The 19,933-nt window shown below is 44.1% G+C and overlaps 1 protein-coding gene across 2 annotated transcripts in view; it reads left to right on the top strand.

Annotated features, from left to right (window-relative positions):
* Positions 1 to 19,933, top strand: part of MME (membrane metalloendopeptidase) — a 79,621-nt gene that overhangs the window by 5,379 nt on the left and 54,309 nt on the right. Inside the window, exons 1-3 of one of the 2 annotated variants that reach the window (XM_077348634.1) lie at positions 11,678 to 11,833; positions 11,998 to 12,167; positions 17,463 to 17,498. In XM_077348634.1, coding sequence (XP_077204749.1) covers positions 12,008 to 12,167; positions 17,463 to 17,498 — 196 coding nt within the window. In that variant the 5' untranslated portion in view covers positions 11,678 to 11,833; positions 11,998 to 12,007. Of the gene's footprint in view, positions 1 to 11,677; positions 11,834 to 11,997; positions 12,168 to 17,462; positions 17,499 to 19,933 lie in introns of those variants that run through there. The other variant, XM_077348635.1, reaches the window with a different exon arrangement.

Here is a 19,933-nt window from a genome sequence, read left to right as displayed (position 1 = left end):
TAAGGACACCAAAAGAAATGCCTACGCAAATCGTGGCTTGAGGTATAATAATTTCTACAAATGCTGTCATCCAAAGTCTTTTATTTCAATGTATTGCTTGAAGGAAAATCAAGACGATCGTTTCTGTCAACATGGCTTTTCTCAATTGATAATTCATATCAATCAGAGTTTTTTCATACACTCCAAAAAGAGCTTTCCAAAGTACATGAAAAGTTTCATTCGCCCTCAGCCTCAGGCGTCTGCGACTGTCAAGCTTTGGACAACAGCGTTGGCTGAAATTATACCATTTTTTGCATAGGCATTTCTTTTGGTGTCTGTAGCATTATACTCCACTGAGATTCTTTCCCGTCCCAAATCCCACCCACTCCCAACTCCATCCCCTAAGTCTTTCCCAACCGTGAGCTGACAACCCTACTTTTAGAGGGTCCCAGGGGGTCACTGCAAAAACTAGACTGAAGGTGTAATAGCTGAATTCACACCTGCTTTTGTTATTCCCAGGTTTTTGTGTGTCTGCAATTAACAAATAAAGAAACCTTAGCTAGGTGGTCTGTAATGCAAGGCTCCACTGGTTTTCTTAAAAGCTATAGGTAAGAACGAATCAGTGGGATAACTTTACATAATAGGAACTCTCTGGCAGCAAATCTCTCCCCAAACAAAGATTAATTCCCTTGGGGGGGGACAAAGTTATGCTGACTGCACAAAACACATTTGCATGCCAAAGAGGGTAAGTCTTGTTATGTGAATAAATTGCAATTCAGAGGCTGTAAAGCACCATCCAAGTTTAGAAATGGAACCATTTTCTGTTGTTGTTTTTTCACTTGAGGTTTTCATCAGGCTTGAAGATTGGTTCTTTTTAGCTGCATATAAAAAGAGCCACCTTTTAGCTTGCCAGGTGTGTGATTGGGACAGGCATGATTATTTTCCATCTAGTAATTTAGATTTCCTCGAACGGCTTTGCACAACTGTCTTCCCTCCCCGCACCCCCACTCCCATGATGCTTGCTTGAACTGGTAGCTTAATCAACTCCAGTTTTCAACTGCTTAATCACAGAAGGGGAAATGCAAGAGGGCAAGGCATATCCTGACCAATAAGGCTGCAACCATTCCTGGGAGGGTAGTATACAAATTATTATTTATTATTATTGATAAGGGGATGCCAGTCCTCAGGTGATAAAATAAATGATAAAACATATAAACCAGGGGTGTCAAATATATGGCCTGTGGGCCAGAACTACAGTGCCCATGTGTCACGAAAACAGCGGGACGGTCCCAACTTTTCGTCAAATGTCCCACGTCCCGAAACATTGGCAGAATGCCCCGTGGCGTCCGCCACTGCAGCATCCCGCCTTATCTCCCTCCAACTCTGGTCACTTTAGCCAGAACTGACCCACCCAGGGCTCTTATCCAGCCTGCAAGCAAATTACCTTTATTGCCAAATTACACAGGCTGAGCATTATGTGCCAGTATACTGTCCCAGTGCTAATGCACAGTGGGTGGCGGGAGATACTGCAAGAGTGTTAATGTTTTAAGGATTCACATGGGTAGCTGTGTTGGTTTGAAGCAGCAGAACTAAGTGAGTTCAGTGGCATCTTTTTTATTCAAGTTTTATTCAAGATATATATGCTTTTGGGTGCAAGAAAACTTCTTAAGATATAATCCTATCCTATCTCAGCTATAATGGCCCATCGACTTATGCATCTGAACTCTGGCGCCACTGGACTAAAACTTTGTATTTTGAGTGGAAAATAATATTGCTAACTGGATTTGCCTGTATAATCAGAGTCCAGTAGCACCTTTAAGACCAACAGAGATTTATTCAGGGTGTGAGCTTTCGAGTGCAAGCACTCTTCGTCAGACTATGATCTCCTTACATGACAGGGAATATATAGCAAAAATCAATTCTGTTACAAATACAGCCAATGACAATCCTTTGTCAAAACAGCCAATCAATCCTCTGAATTCAGTGTAGTTTACAGATTTAAATGGATTTGGCTGAGTTCGTTACAGGTACCTGGCACTGCACTTTATGGCACACATGGCCCAACCTGACAAAGTGATTTATGTCAGATCCAGCCCTCCTAACAAATGCGTTTGACACTTCTGACATAAACAAACTACACCAGAATCAGGGAGAAGGGCCAGGAAGCATTATCAAATGAAACGAAAAGGTCTTTCTCTGCTGGCAGAATGACTGACGAATCCCAGTGAGTCTCCCTGGAAGGGAGTCCCAAAGTTTTGGTGCCGTGACCAAGAAAGCCGTTTCTTGGGTTGCCACCCCCTCTACCCTCAGGGAGGGAAATGGATGCTGTAACCTTATCATAAAATGAATGCCATTAACACAATTCAAGCTCAGAACTCGGAAGGAAGCCTGACTCGTTCACATTCCCAATATGGCATTGCCAGATCACCTTCTGTATGAATCCAGCCGAAAATATAGACCGACCACTCTCCACACAAAGTATACACTTTTCACTTGGATGTAGGTTCCTGCACATGAGCAACTCATGGATTTAGTTAAGTTTTTAATGCTAGCAGAGAGGTAGAACCCCATCGGTTGTTTCTAGAAGAGCGTTAGAAGAATAAAGGACGTAATTGTTCTAATTGTGCAGAATTCCCTCCTTGTAAATGGAGAAGGCACTTGGTGCCTCCAAAGAATTCATGTGGGTGAGCCTGAAACTCCCATGTATTCAGTCACAATATATCCAGGATAAAGTGATAACATTTTTTTTAAAAACACAATAAAACATTGAAACAGTAATTGGCTTTTGGTAGCTGTCCCATTGCAATGAAGCTCCCTTTCATGGGAATTTGCCATACCTTCATCAGCCTGCAGAAGTTCAAGACTTTTTTTCAGTTGGGGAAAGTTGTCTAAGTGGCTGGGAATAAGCCATACCAAATTAGGGCTTTATAGCTGATTTATAGGGGGTGGAAATTAGAAATAGGCTATAGTGGCGCTGATTCTATGATGAAATAGCTGTAACATTACAAGGACCAGTTAAACAGAAGATTCAACTCTGCATTGCTATGTCACACTGCCAGCCTTGTGTAGTGGTTAAGAGTAGTGACCTCTCATCTGGAGAACTGGCTTTGCTTCCCTACTCCTCTACAAACAGCCAGCTGGACAACCAGACACAGATCTCAGAGGTCTACCTCACAGGATATCTGTTGTGGGGAGAGGAAGGGTAGGCGATCATAAGCCATTTTGCAACTCTTGGGTGATAAAAAGTGGGATGCAAAACCCCCCAGCTCTTCTCTACACTGTTATGTTAAAAATAGTTCAGTGTTCTGGTCCATACAGTAACCATCTAGGGTTGCCAACTCCAGGTTGGGAAATTCCCGAAGATTTGGGGGTGGAGCATGGGGAGGGGGACCTCAGCAGGGTATTACACCCTACAGACAGAGTCCAAGTTCCAAAACAGGCATTTCCTGTTGTTTCTTGTCTGGAGATCTGCTGTAATTCCAGGCGGTCTCCAGGTCCCACCTGGAATTTGGCAACCTTGTGGCCAACCAGTTACACTGGAGGGCCAACAAGCTGGCATATTCCTCTGATGTTGCCTCCTAGAACTAATATCCCAGTAGCCTGTGATGAACTTACCTTCATTTCAGCAGAACAGTCTTTGTAACCGTATCATAGATGTCCTGGCTGCCAGGCCTGCAAATAAGTCTGAGGAGGCTAGAGATCCCTGGGATGGCTGCTGACAACCAGGGGCTCTGATAAGCCACAATATGGGTTTTGTAGCGGGGGAAAAACAATGAAGGGGGTCTCTTGACTCTCTGTTAAGTAGAATGTTACATGTTTCACAAACCCATCAGCTTGTTCCCCTAAGCTCAGCTCCCAAGCACCACCACCACCACCACCCAGAGCCTGCAAAATTGTTCAGGAATAAGTGGACAGAAGGTGACTCATACCCATATGGGACATGATAGAGAATTCTGGTTATATGGAATTTGTAACAAAATTATGCCTTGGGGTCTTTGTGTTTCCAAAGTTCCCCATGCAACAACACACAAACACACATTTTTATGCTTGGCTTATCTGGAGAGTGCCCTGATGCTTTTGAAGTATTTTCCCCTCTCCCCCATTTTTAAGTTTTCTCTTCAGGTAGTGAGAAAATAGTCAAAACCTTTCTTGAGGGCATGACCGCCTGTAAATGGAGATTTAACATCAGATTTCAGGAAGTGCTGCCCGCAATAAGGGTAAAGCATTCTGTAAAACGCAGTAGGCTAGTCATGAACAAACTGATTGAAGGAGAGTTCTTGGAGTCAACTTCAATCCTATCATGTTCAGGGAGCAGAAAGTTGAAGACAGATTGCAGAAGAGCCATTTTATTTGTCACTTATATCCTACTTTATACTACAGTGGGGGTTCAAAGTGGCTTACATCATTCTTCTCTCTCCCACTTTATCCTCACAACACTCCTCTAAGATAGGCTAGGCTGAAAATGCATGACTGACCCGAGGTTAACCAGGACGCCCTCATGGCACAAGAGGGGATTTGAACCTGGATTTCCCAAATCCTAGTCTGACATTTTAACCACTATACCATTCTGAAAAAGGAAGAAAGTTAGAAGCAAAGGAACAGCTGCATTCCTTTGTTGTTGAAACTAGTGAGTATGACTGGCCAAGAAGTTTGCATAGGGTGCAAGCAGTCCAGCAGAAGACTCTGGGGGCGAACTGGTTACTTGGCCTGGAATTCACCAGTGACAAGAGCTGGGTGATGGTGATGCTGTCCGGTCAGATCCAGCTCAGGACCACCACAGCTCAAGTTGTGACGATGTTTCACAGAATCTGTCAGAAATAAATAGCCGGCCATTGTCAAATGACCGGCAGGCCATGAAATGGAATGATTGGTGGTTGCCAGAACTATCTCAAACTAGTTCATAGCCTGACTACTTAAATGAAAAGAGATCTGAACACCGTCAACAGAATTTTCTACCAATGCATGGAATGTGATGGGTCAAACAACATTAACCTGCTCTTAGGGCACGCCTACCCAACTGCCAGCATTTACAAGTGGCTACGTATCGGTGTAATGTTTGAACGGGGTACAGATACATAAAATCAAATGCATAGGCTCAAATTCAGAATAGGCTGAACGGTATCTGAGATGTGGTTTGTGCTGTTCAGATCAGCCCTTCTTGATGGCCCTGAAGGGTTTCCCGAATGGGTAGGAGTTAGTTATTTTTAATATATTTTTAAATTTGTTAAACATTTTTCAGGTGTTATGATGGTCATGTTGACCCCGCTGCCAAAATGGCCAATGATGGGCCTGGAGGGAGTAGGAAGGGGAGGGGCTCCAGGTAGGCATGTACACAGCTATGCATCCCAACCATATTCTGAACAATTATGCCACTTCTGGGGTTTCTCAAAGCCTGAAGAATGTTTCAGGGCATTCTCAACGCTAAAAGGTTGAGAAAGACTGGTGCAGATATAAACAGAGACTGGATAGCCATCTGACTGAGAGGCCGATTCTGTGAAGATTCAAGGGGGTGGCAGGTTACAGTAGATGAGTGATAGGGATGTGAGTGTCCTGCATAGTGCAAGGGGTTGGACTAGAGCAGGGGTAGTCAGCCTGTGGTCCTCCAGACGTTCATGGACTACAATCCCCATGAGCCCCTGCCAGCATTTGCTGGCAGGGGCTCATGGGGATTGTAGTCCATGAACATCTGGAGGACCACAGGTTGACTACCCCTGAACTAGAGGACCCAGGAGGTACCTTCTAGCCCTATGATTCTATGCACAGCTTGCTTCCTGTATGGGCATTCTGTTCAAACACGACCCCCATGGAAGCATGATTTCTCCCTTACCAATGAGGCAGCAATCGAGAGGCATCTTTTAAGAGGATATAATAAACCAAGCAGAAACTGACGTTTAAACAGGACTGCTTCTCTACACAGAAATGCTGTCGTCTGATAGGATACTCTTCAGCCTATCAATCAGTCGATCAGACAGTCAATCCATCAATGACATGCCGTCTCAAACAAGCCTCTGGACAGGTGGCATAAACCTTTTCTAAATAAAGTAGCATGTAACCTATCATAACAAGTGTACCCAAGAGATGCACTTTTATGTCTTATAAGATAAGGCCAAAAGATCTTACACTACTGAAGAATGTGTACCTAATTCACAGGACAGGAAAACAAAGCCACTACTCTTAACTATTGTAATGCAACTTTAAAACTAAACCATCAGTGTATGTATATAAACTATAAACAGAGAACAAAGTGCAATTGAGGGAGCTTAGGCCTGGGCATACAAGGAAGAAAGCATTCTCTGAAATACTGTATGGGAGATCCAGCAGAATTATCTACGATAAGGCAAGATGACCTTACTATCACTTCTACACAATACTTCTAAGGAGTCTGTAAATTGACTTGAACAAGTTTACCCCACATTAGTTACCCCATCTCTTTTCCTAAATTTGATAGGTGGAAAAATAAATCACAATACGCTTCTGTAAATATGGGAGTCCTCTCTTGAAGTATGGAGTGACCGTTGCATATGATCAAAATATTTGCTTATGGATCTATCTGCAAATGTTCCAAAGAATCACGACTGGCATCGCTTCCATTCGACATGTAGAGGGCGCTCTTTGTTCAGAGGTCACCTAGATTTGAACAGCGAGTAGGGCCAGTTTGCTCATCTCCCTTCGGCCTTTTAACAGACGTGTTCTGGGCGGGCACCAGAAAAATGGCACAGGGAGCATGAAGGCATACGGCCATTCCCACTTGATACATTATGTGTGTATGCTGCCATGTTGCCACCACCTTGCTCAGCTTGCTTGCCTCCAGTGGGGCTTCCTTATATCTTCCTAGGCTACATTTATACTAGCATACCTAAAACAAAATGATACAAAGACAGGGACTTATCGCTTCAGTGGCCGTCACTTAAACCCAGTTTGAAAGTGACATTTGGTAGGCAGGTCTAAACTACCTTTCACACCGGCTTACTAAATCACAGGCAATGCTATTTATTTATTCAATCCTTTCTGTGTGGCTCTCCTCCCCAAAGGAAGCCAATGCGGCTTGCAGACAATTTCAAATAAAACCATTTAACAAAACAAAGGCACAGAAAGAAAACACAGGCTTATTTGGGCTGGCCTTGGTCCACTGAGCTGCCAGCCACAGTCTTCAGGCTGTGAGCCACAGGCTGCAATCCAAGAGCCAAGAACACTTGAGCTCTTCTTCGGCTTGCTCCTCTGATCACAACCTGACTTAAGTCCCTGCAAAGTAGCCTACGTACTTGCTCTGTGTGAAATCTTAGCAGAATGTCTGCCTGCGCAGTGGATCTCTGGTGTATTGCATATGCAACTGGCATGGGTGAAGTGCAGTGCTCTTCCAGCTCACTAATGTTTAGGGTTGCCAACTCTGGTTTGGGAAATACCAGGAGAATTAGGGGAAGGAGACTGGGAAAAGTGGAATTCAGACGAGGAGGCATGTCAGCTGATGCCATAGAGGCTAAAGCCGCCTTTTTCTCCAAGGGAACTGAACTTGGTCACCCGGAGATCAGCTGTAATAGTGGGAAATCTCCAGGTGCCACCTGGAGGTTGGCAACAGTACTAACATCTGGTTTAAATGAGAGCTGAGACCCAGACTGCCTATTCCTGTGAGTGAAGAGGGAGTGAGGTAGTAGAATACTGAAGTGGTCATATAGGCTGTGCCACTTCAGGCTGGAAATTGTGGTGGATTGGGGTTTGGAATGCTCTTCCATCGAACAGAAATAGAAAAGTTGCCCACAAGGGGGAAAGGCAAAGAACTGGGATAGAACCCTTTGGAACTGGTTTTCTGCTTGCAGTGAGTTTTTAACTTAGGATAACCTCTGATTCCCCTACCTGTGGTCATCTGAAACTGGGATGATTCTACCTGCAGTATTTAGTGGTGTGGCCATTTTATCACCTCAGCACCCTGCCACCTCATTCTTCAGTATACCTAAACCAGACCAGACTTAAATCTGGTAGCTGTATCTAAGCAGGCGTGTTTTCGACAGACCCACCAATAAGCCACTTTCAAGGTATTATAGGGTCAAGCCAGTAAAAACTTTATAATAGGAATAAGTAGCTTCTTACTTTTTTGATATTACACGTTATTGTCATCGGTTTTCAACCTCCTTATTTCTGTCCCTGCCACAGATGGCTCTTTCCTCTTTTTAATTCTGCTTTTACATACTCAGCGTTCCTACCACATTTTAACACCAGATATATGTTATGTACTATTTATAAACCGCTTATATACATTTGATGCAAGAATCACATTTAACATTTAGTCATCTTTGCCTGGAAGCAAAAGAACTGATAATAAAATGAAGACCTGGCATTTCGTTTCTCAGAAGGGACAACTGCCCGGATCAAAACAATAATATTCAGACTGTACCAGCCACATTTTGAAATTCAGTCTCAGAGCTACTTTATAAGTACGGCACTTGGATTTAAAATAAGGGAGTTGCACCCAAAGGATGCAGCACACCCAAAATCAAATTACATTGTTAATGTCCTGGTCTGGTGGTATCTCACTTCAAACCGTTCCAGGTGTCTTTCTGAGATAACTCAAATATCTGTAGTCGGCCACTTTCAGCTTCTCCTCAGCTGTTTCTCTGCCTCCCATTCTTAGAATCCAATTGTTGAGAGAATGTTCCCCTCCTCCAATGAGATTTCTCCATGTGATATCTTCAGTAAGGTCCCCCCTCCCACCATCAGTTTTGTAGCGCACTAAGTTGAGAGCTGGGTGTAGTGGTTAAGCGCAGTGGCCTCTAATCTGGAGAACCGGGTTTGATTCTCCACTCCTCCTCCACAAGCAGCCAGCTGGGTGACCTTGGGCCAGTCTCAGTTCTCTCAGAGCTCCCTCGGCCTCACCTATCTCACATGGTGTCTGTTGTGAGGAGAAGAAGGGAAGGCAATTGTAAGCCGCTTTGAGACTCTCGGGTAGCAAAAATTGGGATACAAAAAAGCCCAGCTCTTCTTCTCCACATTGCTATGTTAAAAATATAAGAAATGCCCTGCTGAATGAGTCCAGTGGGCCAGGGACAGTTCTTTCAGAGCTCTCTCAGCCTCACCTATCTCACAGAGTGTCTGTTGGGGGGAGAGGAAATCAAGGCGATGATTGTAAGCCACTTTGAGACTCCTTCGGGTAGTAAAAATCAGGGTATGAAAAAAAGAAACCCAGCTCTTCTTCTGCCTCCACTAGCTGCTTTTAAAAGAAATTTATAGAGGATGGTTATGTCTGCTCTGAGCTTTATGCTTTATTTATTAGATTTATGAACACATGAAATGTCATTATACTGTGAAAGGCTCAGTATAATATTTTAGCCCACCCCTCCTTTAAGGGGCTCAGGGCAGTCCTCGCCCCCCAATTTTATCCTCACAACTTTCCTGTGGTAGGTTAGTCAGAGGGAGAGTGACTGGCCAAGGTCACACAGTAAGCTTCCTGGTAAAATGACAGTTTGAACAGGAGTCTTGCAGAGCCCAGGCTGAAAGCCAAACCGCTGCCCCACGCTGGGCTGTCATTCGTATATTTAGATCAAGATTGCCTACTCTGACCTGCAGCAGCTATCTCTAGTCCTCAGACAGAAGACCTTTCCCCTCATCTGTTACCTGCTTCTTTATCTGGAAGGTGCCAGAGATCAACTTGGGCTTTCAATGATCCCTCTTCTTCTTCCTAACTGATCATTTAATTGCTGTTTTTGATGTTTTGTATGTGTTTTAAATTCATTCTAAAATGGTTTTGATGTACCTTGGGGGGTGTTGATTCTAGTGCTGTTATAATGTGGGTTTATTGTGTAAGTTTAAATGGTTAGCTGCCTTGATGGCCCTTGAACGGACAGAGAGGTTGGCATACAAATGTTGTGTGGCAACCTCAACTGGCTGATGTATGGGGACAGCTGTAAAATGTTTGTCTTCGTTTAGCATGTGTTTTAATGTTATCACCATGGTGTTTTATCACTTGATGTTACCCGCCTTGAGCCTCACAGGAAGGATGGGATAGCAGCATAAAGATTATTATTACTATTATTTGTAAATAAATTATTGTTGTTGTTGATGATGATGATGAGGATCATAAATGCAAAGCATATACTCTGCCACCAAGAAACGGGCTCTCCCACGAGGATTTATTTGCTGCTTTCCCACTCTTAAGTTGTCAAAATAGTTGGTCACCTTTTAAAACAAAAGTTCAACTTCTTGCAAATCACTCTCAGTAACTTAACATCCTTGGGGGGCATGGTACTGCTGCAGCTTGTCTCGCCCTAACAGTGTATTATTTATTCCTCCCCCACAATTTTGTAACCAGGTAAAGGAAGTCTACCCCTGAATATTGCTCCCAGTTAAGGTTGCCAGCTCTTGGTTGTGAAATACCTGGAGATTTTGGGGGTTGAGCTTGGGGAGGATGGGGGGGGGGAAGGACTTTAGTGGGATATGCCCTCCAAAGCAGTCATTTTCTCCAGGGGGGACCAATCGCTGTAGCCTGGAGAAGAACCAGCACCTGGAGATGGGCAAATGGGGAAATCTCCCCAAATAGGCATGCCCACAAGAGCCAGGTGGTGCTTGGTCCCTCATGTATTCCTAATGATGGGTATGGAATGCTTTATTCTCCTAGCCCTTTCACCCAAGTATTAGGGGGTGGGGGGATTAAAAACTTTTCAGGGAGAAGCTGACTGTTGTTTTGCTTCCGATTCTGACAGTTAGAGTTCCTGACAGCGGTTTCTCAGTGGAACAGGCTTCCTCGGGAGGTGTTGGGTTCTCCATCTTTGGAAATTTTTAAACAGAAGCTAGATAGCCATCTGTCGGAGAGGCTGATTCTGTGAAGGCTCACAGGGGTGGTAGGTTGCACTGGATGAGCGATAGGTTTGTGAGTACCCTGCATAGTGTAGGGGGTTGGACTAGATGACCCATGAGGTCCCTTCCAACTCTAGGATTGTATGATTCTATGATTCAGTTCCATCAGTAGGTTTGCATTTCAGTTCATACTGATTTAAAATAGCCATTTGTGATGCCGTTTTACTGGTTTACTTTTGCTCTTTTATTTTGTTCTCTTGTTTTAATACAGTTTGTTGCACTGCTTTTTCCTTTCAAAAATTATAGGGCTGCCATCTCTGGATTAGGACATTCCTAGAAATTTGGGGTCAGTGCCTAGAGAGCATGGGGTTCGAAGAGGGTAGGGAGTTTAGCAGGTATGGTATCTTCATGGCACATTAGTGAATCTTGTAAAGGCCTATGGCCATATACAAATCAATCTAATTACATTAGAGAATCTACCTTTTCAAGCGGTCATTTCTGCCAGAGGAACTGATCTCTGAAGTCTGGAGATCAGTTAGAATTCCAGAAGAACTCCAGGTTCCTCCTGGAGCTTGGTAACACCAAGATAACGTATGCATCTCAGCAGTCATTCTTGCAGTGAGTCCAACTAAACAGACCATTCTAGAATAGCACTGCTGTCCTTTAGCAGTCTTTGGCACCGGCTGGGTTTAAAAATTCTCATCCAGGTTCCTCTAATATTGGCCCTGTGGGTTCAGCCTGGAACATTTTCTCTTTAAGTGCTCGAAGCCCTAAACCCCAGACTTTAGTCATTATTAATTGCTGGAAGGGTTTGAAAAATGCCAGACAGGCAAAATAGGATATTTTCAGCACTGGCAAAACATCAGAGATTGAAAGGTTAAGTTAATTTTTATTCAAACATTAAGGGCAGTCTTTTCCTTGCTCGTGAACTCTTGTACCAGGGAGGGCAATTAAATTAGATACGTTAGCTATAAATCGAAGTGTTGGTTTGTTTTTGTTCCCTTTTCTTAAATCCGCTCTGCATGTGTCTAATAACATCCCTGTCCTGCAAATCATAAGCAGCAAAACCGTGAGTTAACTGTCATGACTGGTTTCTGGTTTTGAAACAATCACTGTTTCCTCTCCCTCAAAAGGAAAAAAAAAAAAAAGATCCCAGCTAGGTAGGAGGAACTGAGAGTTTCCATCCTTATGGCCTATGAATAACTGCTTTTTTTGTCTACCTCTCTTTTCAAGACTCTGGGTTATGGGCAAGTCAGAAAGCCAGATGGATATAACGGAAATGAATTCTCCCAAACAGAAGAAGAAAACGCGATGGAGCGCGACAGAAATTGGACTTGTGGTTGTTGTGATCCTTCTTGCTATTGTGGGCATCACCATGATCATTCTCTACGCCACCCGGACTGGTAAGTAGAAGAGGACTGAATGGTCATTTCAGCGGCAAACGTTCTTTTAGAACAGGGGTAGTCAAACTGCGGCCCTCCAGATGTCCATGGACTACAATTCCCAGAAGCCCCTGCCAGCGAATGCTGACAGGGGGTTCTGGGAATTGTAGTCCATGGACATCTGGAGGGCCGCAGTTTGACTACCCCTGTTTTAGAACCTGTTGAAGGGAACAGGGAGGAGGCTCAGGCAAAGTATTATTACACAGAAGGGTGATTACTAGAATCATGGGGTAAAACTTTTTAGAACTGTGAATTTGTTTATAGGTCCATTGCCAAGTCTTTGGATGTTGAACTAGCCCAGTGGTTCTCAACCTGGGGGTCGGGGCCCCTTTAGGGGGTCAAACAAACCTTTCACAGAGGTCACAGCAGGCCCAGCAGTTTGGCCGGTGGGGGGGGGCACCATCTACACAACAGCCTTGTGGGGTAGATCGAGAGAGAGCATTTGTCTGTCTGGAGCAGCGGAAAAGAGCGAGATCAGCATGGTGGGACAAGAGGCAGAACTGAACTGAGAAACCCTGGGGGAAAAAACAATTTATATACAATCATGAACAATGGATCTTCATACCATTGGTCAGTTTTGGTTTAATTTCTGTGAAAGAACACTTGCATAATGTTATGGCTGGGGGTCACCATAACATGAGGAACTGTATTAAAGGCTCGTGGCATTGGGAAAGTTGAGAACCACTGAACTAGCAAAGCTGCATCGTATCTCTATGTAATGGCAGTAATTCAAATTCAGTACCTTAGTTAAAACAGTCAAAGACAGCAATTAATATGTATAGATTGTGCATCGCGGTGGATTTGGGGGTGGGTGGGCAATAACTGCTCTTATTAGCGTTCCACCAGGCTATCAAAATAATTTGGCAACCTAAAATCAGTTAAGCTCTGTTACTAAAGTACAACCCAGCCAGAATGAAGGACAAAGTGTCACTAAACTCAACAGGACTTTAAACTATTTAGCTTTGACTGGACTATGTCCAGAGATTTTTTTTTTCTTAAATTGCTTCTATGCAAACATTTTAAACAGTTGTTCCTCATCTCCAGTGTTATGACTAGCTCCCAAATCTCCCCGCATATTCAAAATTCAGGCATCTACCGTTGTTGCTCACTGCAACAAATCTGTGTGCAAGAGGTAATTGGGAAGGCAACAAATCAAAATAATATACTTTCTCAGAATGTGAGCATTCAAATTGCCAGTTCCATTGTGTGAGAGGGAAGCTGGGCCTTTGGCGAGTGTATGGAAGGCAGATGTGATTTTTACCCTTCCAAGTGCTCCCCTGACACCCTCTTCTTACAGAATTCTAGTGGCAACCCTTTTGAGATCTGAGCAGTTAGGAGCTGAAGACGTAAGGCTCCCAGCCTCTAGGACAGGGGTAGTCAAACTGCGGCCCTCCAGATGTCCATGGACTACAATTCCCAGGAGCCCCCTGCCAGCAAATGCTGGCAGGGGGCTCCTGGGAATTGTAGTCCATGGACATCTGGAGGGCCGCAGTTTGACTACCCCTGCTCTAGGAAGTATTAGGCTCAGCGCTTACCGTAGCCAAGGAGTGTCAAAGACAACCAGATATGCAGTCACAAGTTGCATGAGAATGAAATACATCTCCTAATGAAGCTTGAGAACTAGCACGTTGTCAGGGTTTGGAGGTTTGGCTTGAGCACAGGAAATCTCATCCACAAAGTAAATCCCTACCGGACTGAAGTGAAGCTAAGCTATTTGTTCCAGCTTGTTGGAAGACAGATGCATATAAATAGAACTATTAAATTAATACTCTTGAAGCCCTGACAGGAGACTAGGGACTGGCATTTAATGAACCATCCATGGACTTTTTGAAACAGGACCTTCCCACGTGTCCTTTATGTTGCAGCCTGCTGAATTCCCCAACATTTCATTCCTAGGGGTCAAGTGCTGGGATGCAGTGGGAAGGGGCATTGGCGGAAATTGCAACCTCCTCTTTGCGCAAACCGGAATGCCATTCTGTTGGAAGGATGTGTCGTTGGGTGCATGTCAGTGTGCTTGTGGATCAGCACCATGGCGAATGGACCTTCTGCCAATCAGGGGGAACAAATTAAACCCCAAGGATGCGTATAGAGATGGCACTGCTAATGCTGCTCCTTGTACATGTGGGTGCACTCTAGAAGAAATGGCTCCTTCTCAATCAGCAGGTTAGGCCTAACAGGCGACTGCACATTACAACATGGAACAGTTAATCCCTTAGAAGAAGATCTTGGTCTCTACGTAGTCACTTGCCTCCTAACAATAATAAACAGCTTGGAGCTTCGGGGCTAGTTTTGGATGCAGAACACAAGGAGTCTGCATAGAGACAGGAATACTAGAAAATCAGATAATAGATAGATAGATGGATGGATGGATGGATGGATGGATGGACGGACGGACGGACGGACGGACGGACGGACGGACGGATAGATAATCAAATACTTGAGTCGGCTGCTGGGATCGAACTCCCAGTCTCATGGTCAGAGCTTCAGACAGCATGTTGGCTGCCTTACTACCCTGCACCACAAGAGGCTCTATCAACTATTGGCATACATCCTTTATACCAGTGGTCCCCAACCTTTCTGAGGTTGGGGACCGGCAGGACATTGGGGCGCGGCCGCGAGCCACGCCCGCACATCGGGCCGCGCCCACATGGGCGCGGCCCGGCCCCGATTCCTTCTCCCCGCCCTCCCGCAGTAAGAAGCTTTTTACTGCGGGGGGGGCGGGGAGAGGGAGCCGCGGCCCAGCGCCATGGCCTTCGCGGCCCGGCAGCGGGCCGCGGTCCACAGGTTGGGGACCACTGCTTTATACTGAATATACAATGAAGATAAATTTAAATTAAATGTATTACTTCACATTGTATGTTTCATAGAGCTTCCTTCCTTTTACCTTCACCAAGCTACTGTCATACAAATAATTCAGCTATTTGCTGTTTCTAATAGAAAGAGAGAAAACTTGGCATTTTATTCTCTACAGCCTCTCGGAGAGAAATACCAAGAAAAAAAACTACCTAGATGGATAGAATTAAAAATCATCTTGCACACAGTTGTTTGCCAAGTGTTTGGCCTACTCAATTAAAAATAACATTTGGTATGAAATAGTGAATGAACCAGAATTAGTCATCAAGCTAGTGGAAATAGGCCCTTAATTCGATAGTACTTTCAACCCATGATTTAAAATGAAACAAAAACTATTATTAAACGCATACTGGCATCCAAGACCAGTGGAATAATTATGTTAATAATATGATTGTTGGAGACAGAGTATGCTGCTCTCACCTAAATAAATTGGCAGTGCCCAAGTTGTGCATCACATCTGGACTCAAGCCAAGCAGCACTTCAGCTGACTACTACCAACTGTGTTTCTGTTTGTCCGCTTAATTGCTGGCTACATTCCAGTAATTCAGGCTTTAAACAAGTCACAGGTGGCCTGGATGGACGAACAGCACTAGTGGCTAAATAGATCATCCTCTGGCCCACCAAATCCTGAATACTGAGTTCAAGATTGAAAGGCACTTTGAGACTCCTTTTGGTTAAGGTGACCAGATTGTCCCAGTTTTGGAGGGACATCTGGGGGTACCTGCCAAATTGTTGAAATTAAATATATATATATTACAATACTTTTTTGCGTTCTATGCATTCTATGTAACTTTTTGTTGCTCCATATAGACCAAATTTTTAATCAAGAACCCCCCCCCCCCGGTCAATGGTGTCCTGCTTTACCAATGTTAAAATCTGGTCACCTTACTTTTTGTAGTAAAAACCAACTTCCCTCCTCCTTCTCCTTATTCTATTGGGACCTGGCCTCTGGCTAGAGTAGGGCAAGAGAGTGAACAGCAATCTTCCATGTCATGGGATGTTCCGGTATTTATTGGAAGCTCTGTGGTAAATTGGATTAGTCCTAGAGCATCCCCAGCATACCCATGTGGCTTCCAATAACTTATTCAGAAGTGACACAGCCCTGTTGGAAGATCATCATTTCCTGGCCACTGTATGGGTGGTGGAGAGCAACTGGCAACTCTAGGCTGAGATATCCACTCTGATATGAAGCATCGTTTCTTAACTTCAGCTAATGCATCAGTTATGCCTGTTCCTTGAAAAGCATGAGCTGGTCATAATGATTTAGAATGTGCCATATACAGGGCTGTCTTTGAAAATACTCCAGAAGCTTCTATGGATCCAAAATGTGGTAGCAAGACATTGTTAAGAGTCTGGATATATGTCACATCATTACTTTGATGAAAGAACCTGCATTAGTTGTGTCCATCTCCACATTGTAAAACTCAGAGATTTGCTGGTGGAACGGAGAGAGCAGTTGCTGGCTGATGGTTGGCACCTGGAAGGAGTCTGGGAGAGTGGAGATGGGGGGTACCATTATATTAACAGCATAATAAATAACTCTACTGGGGGTGAACTCTATGGTTTTATGGTTTTACTGCTGGATCCAAAAGCAGTGTGACATCACTTCCAAGTTCATCCTGGCAATGATGTCACACCATTAACAATGCATCATTTTTTCCTTCGTTATCTCCCACTGACCTACTGAGCAGTGGCGGGGTTAAGGGATGGTCAGCAGGAGGCCCTGGATAGGGTGGGGGTTCAATCACAAAGAGCACATAAGAGTTTGAAAGCCCATTCTTTTGCAAGACATATTGATTTTAAATCTTTTAAATAACTGTTAATACGTTTTTAGTTTCCAAATGTATATGTGTTATATATTTGATATTGTTGAATTGATGTTGTCTTACATTTTTGAACTGTGATACAAATTGTTATACTGGTCCAAATGGCTGTAAATAAATGTCTTGGCTCTTGGCAGAAGACATCTTGTTTGCACATTGCTATGCATTTTCAGTTCTATTGAGTGGGTAAGCGAGCATTAGAGAATCTTCCAAGAGCAGATCACAGATATTATCTCACCACTGCTAATATTTTGCATCGTACAGGAACATTCCTTGGTGTACCATAGATTTCACCCTTAGCGTCTCAAACCGATTGACTGATGTTCCTTGGTTCTCGTTGATTAAGATGAAAGGCTAAATATTTCTTGGCGTTTTATCCACTTTTGCAAGAGTCCTGTTTTATACATGCTGATAATCAGAATGCAGCTTTTATGAGGGCTTAGTAATTATGCATTTCAGTTGCATTGATTTCAGTGATTTTTCACTACAAACAGTGAGGAACAAAACCAGGAGTAGCAAGCCATGGACTGAAATGACAAATGCTATAGCTGTGGCTAATGCTCTTATAATCTCTTTCCAGATTCTGTTTGTGTATCTTCGGACTGTGTACAATCAGGTAAGCCTTATTAAGCTTTTCCGCTAATTGCAATAAATAAGATTGTTCTCTGAATGACATAAGGAAGCCCGGAGGGGGCTTGAATTTCTAGAACAGCAGCTTTCTCTCTCCGTCTCACTCCATAAAACAAACTTCTTTTAAACTGAGGAGTATATCAGTATATTAGTACACCCACACTCATCTGCGGGTACTGGAGAAAATGTATTGCAGCTTACAGATGTCTGAAATGCTTTGACCATCCAATGAAAGATTTTCCAAAAAAATTAATTATGTAGAGTTTTTAAAAATGGAACCTATGGCTTTATGATGGCAGTCCGATGGGATAACTCTCAGTCACGTGTTTGGATGATTCACAGTCTCGGTAGACTTCTGCACATACAGAGCCTTGTTTGGAGGTATTAATGGTTTCACTCACTAAGCAGGGCTAGCAGTTGCTCTCTTGCAGATGCTGCAACATGAGTTCCCTGCCCGGAAGCCTCAGAGTTTTTGCAAGCTGTAAAAACTGCCTGCTTCTGTAGTGATTATTCAGGGCATAAAATGAGTCCGTTCACATAGGAATTAAGCTAACAGTCCCTGGCTTGCTCTGCTATGCAGTGGCAAAGACATTTAAGGATGAACAATGAAACTGTGGAGGGAATGTGGCATAGTATAGCCCAGTCTTGTGAGATCTCTAAAGCTGGCCAGGATCAGTACTTGGAAGGGAGACCTCCAAGGGAGGCTCTGCAGAGGAAGGCAATGGCAAGCTACCTCCGCTTCTCACTTGCCATGAAAGTTCCTTGCTGGGGTCTTCATAAGTTGGCTGCAACTTGAAGGCATTTTGCACAAACAAAAATGAAGCTGCAAAGGGAAGGGGAGCATGGCGTAACCCAATCTTGCCAGATCTCAGAAGCCAAGCAGGGTTGGTACTTCGACGGGAGACTGCCAAAGAAGACTCTGCCGAGGAAAGCAACAGCAACACACCTCTGCTTCTCACTTGTCTTGAAAGCCTCTTGATGTGTTTGTCATAAGTTGATTGTGACTTGACAGCACACACGGACAACATGAACCTGAAGGCCGTGGTCTTGAGATAGTTATAATCGAGGGAATCTTGTTTGCCTCAGTGACATCGTCAAGTAGCCACATGCACCCAAGTGGTACCATGATGTCATTGCATTCCCTATATGACTGGCTGGGATCTGCACAGAAGCAGCAGAAGGTGCAAACTAGGTTTGCCCACTCCAGGCCTTGAGATTTTGGTAATGGAGCCTCAGTCTGGGTTTGGGAATGGGATGGGCTTTAATGGGTATAACTCCATAGGGTCCACCTTCCCCAGCAGCCATTTTCTCGAGGGGAACTGGTCTCTGGTTGTAATAGCAGGGGATCTTTGGCTGTTGCCTGAAGGCTTGGATCTCCACTGCAAAGAGGTGCACAAATATAAATCCTCAGGCATGGAACTTTCAAGGAAGTTTTGCTTTCCCCCACATGAGCTTTCTTTCAACTTGTAGCATTCAGTGCAGCCCCAGTAGGAGGCAGGCTCTGTGTCACTCTCTCTGCGTTCGGCAGTGAGCTTTTTTGAATTTGCAAGAACGCTTTGGATTGCGTTCTGCAACATGGCAGTGATATATACAGTCAGTTTGTTTCCTTTCCACTCATATACTGACAGTGATTGACACAGGCAGTAGAAATGTATACCTGGGCGGTGCACAATTCCCTGCGATGTTTAAAATTAAATGATACCAAACTGTTAAAATGCATGGCCGAATACCGACTACCTGGAGGAGCAAGATTTGTAGAACTTTTGGATCTCTCCTGAGGAGAAGACCAGCTTTTTTACCACACTTACCCTGAATAACAATTTGCAAGCCATAATTGGCCCACTGGAGCAAAGGAGAAACACCAGTAATAGTGCATCCAGTCTGAGCCAACTAAGGCAGCGGTCCTCAGCCTTGAAGGTCCAAAGGTTACTTAGCTAGTTGCAATAAGTTCATGGGAAACAGTTGGTGCTGTTCATGTAAAGTTTGGTTGTCTGTCAGCTTTTCTTATCAGAGAACGGCTTCAGTTGATAAAGTGAGCTACTCTTCGATAGACCATATCTATTTATGTGGTATTAATTAGCTAATCATTTGGTCTAAGGTCCACATCTCTATGTATATAGAACAGTAGCCCACTTTAAGCTGCTCCCTGATGAGCAAACCTAACAGATACCAAGCTTTGCCTGACCAAATGATTAGCTGACCAAATGAGAGCCAGTTTGCTGTAGTGGTTAGAAGTGTGGACTTCTAATCTGGCATGCCAGGTTCAATTCTGCACTCCCCCACATGCAGCCAGCTGGGTGACCTTGGGCTCGCCACAGGCCCTGATAAAGCTGTTCTGACTGAGCAGTGATATCAGGGCTCTCTCAGCCTCACCCAACTCACAGGGGTGGGGAGAGGAAAGGGAAGGTGACTGTAAGGCAT

Source organism: Paroedura picta, chromosome 8, assembly GCF_049243985.1.
Source record: "Paroedura picta isolate Pp20150507F chromosome 8, Ppicta_v3.0, whole genome shotgun sequence".
Taxonomy (NCBI): Eukaryota; Metazoa; Chordata; class Lepidosauria; order Squamata; family Gekkonidae; genus Paroedura; species Paroedura picta.
The sequence above is the reverse complement of the archived record's forward strand: the minus strand, read 5'-3'. Positions and strand labels throughout refer to the sequence as shown.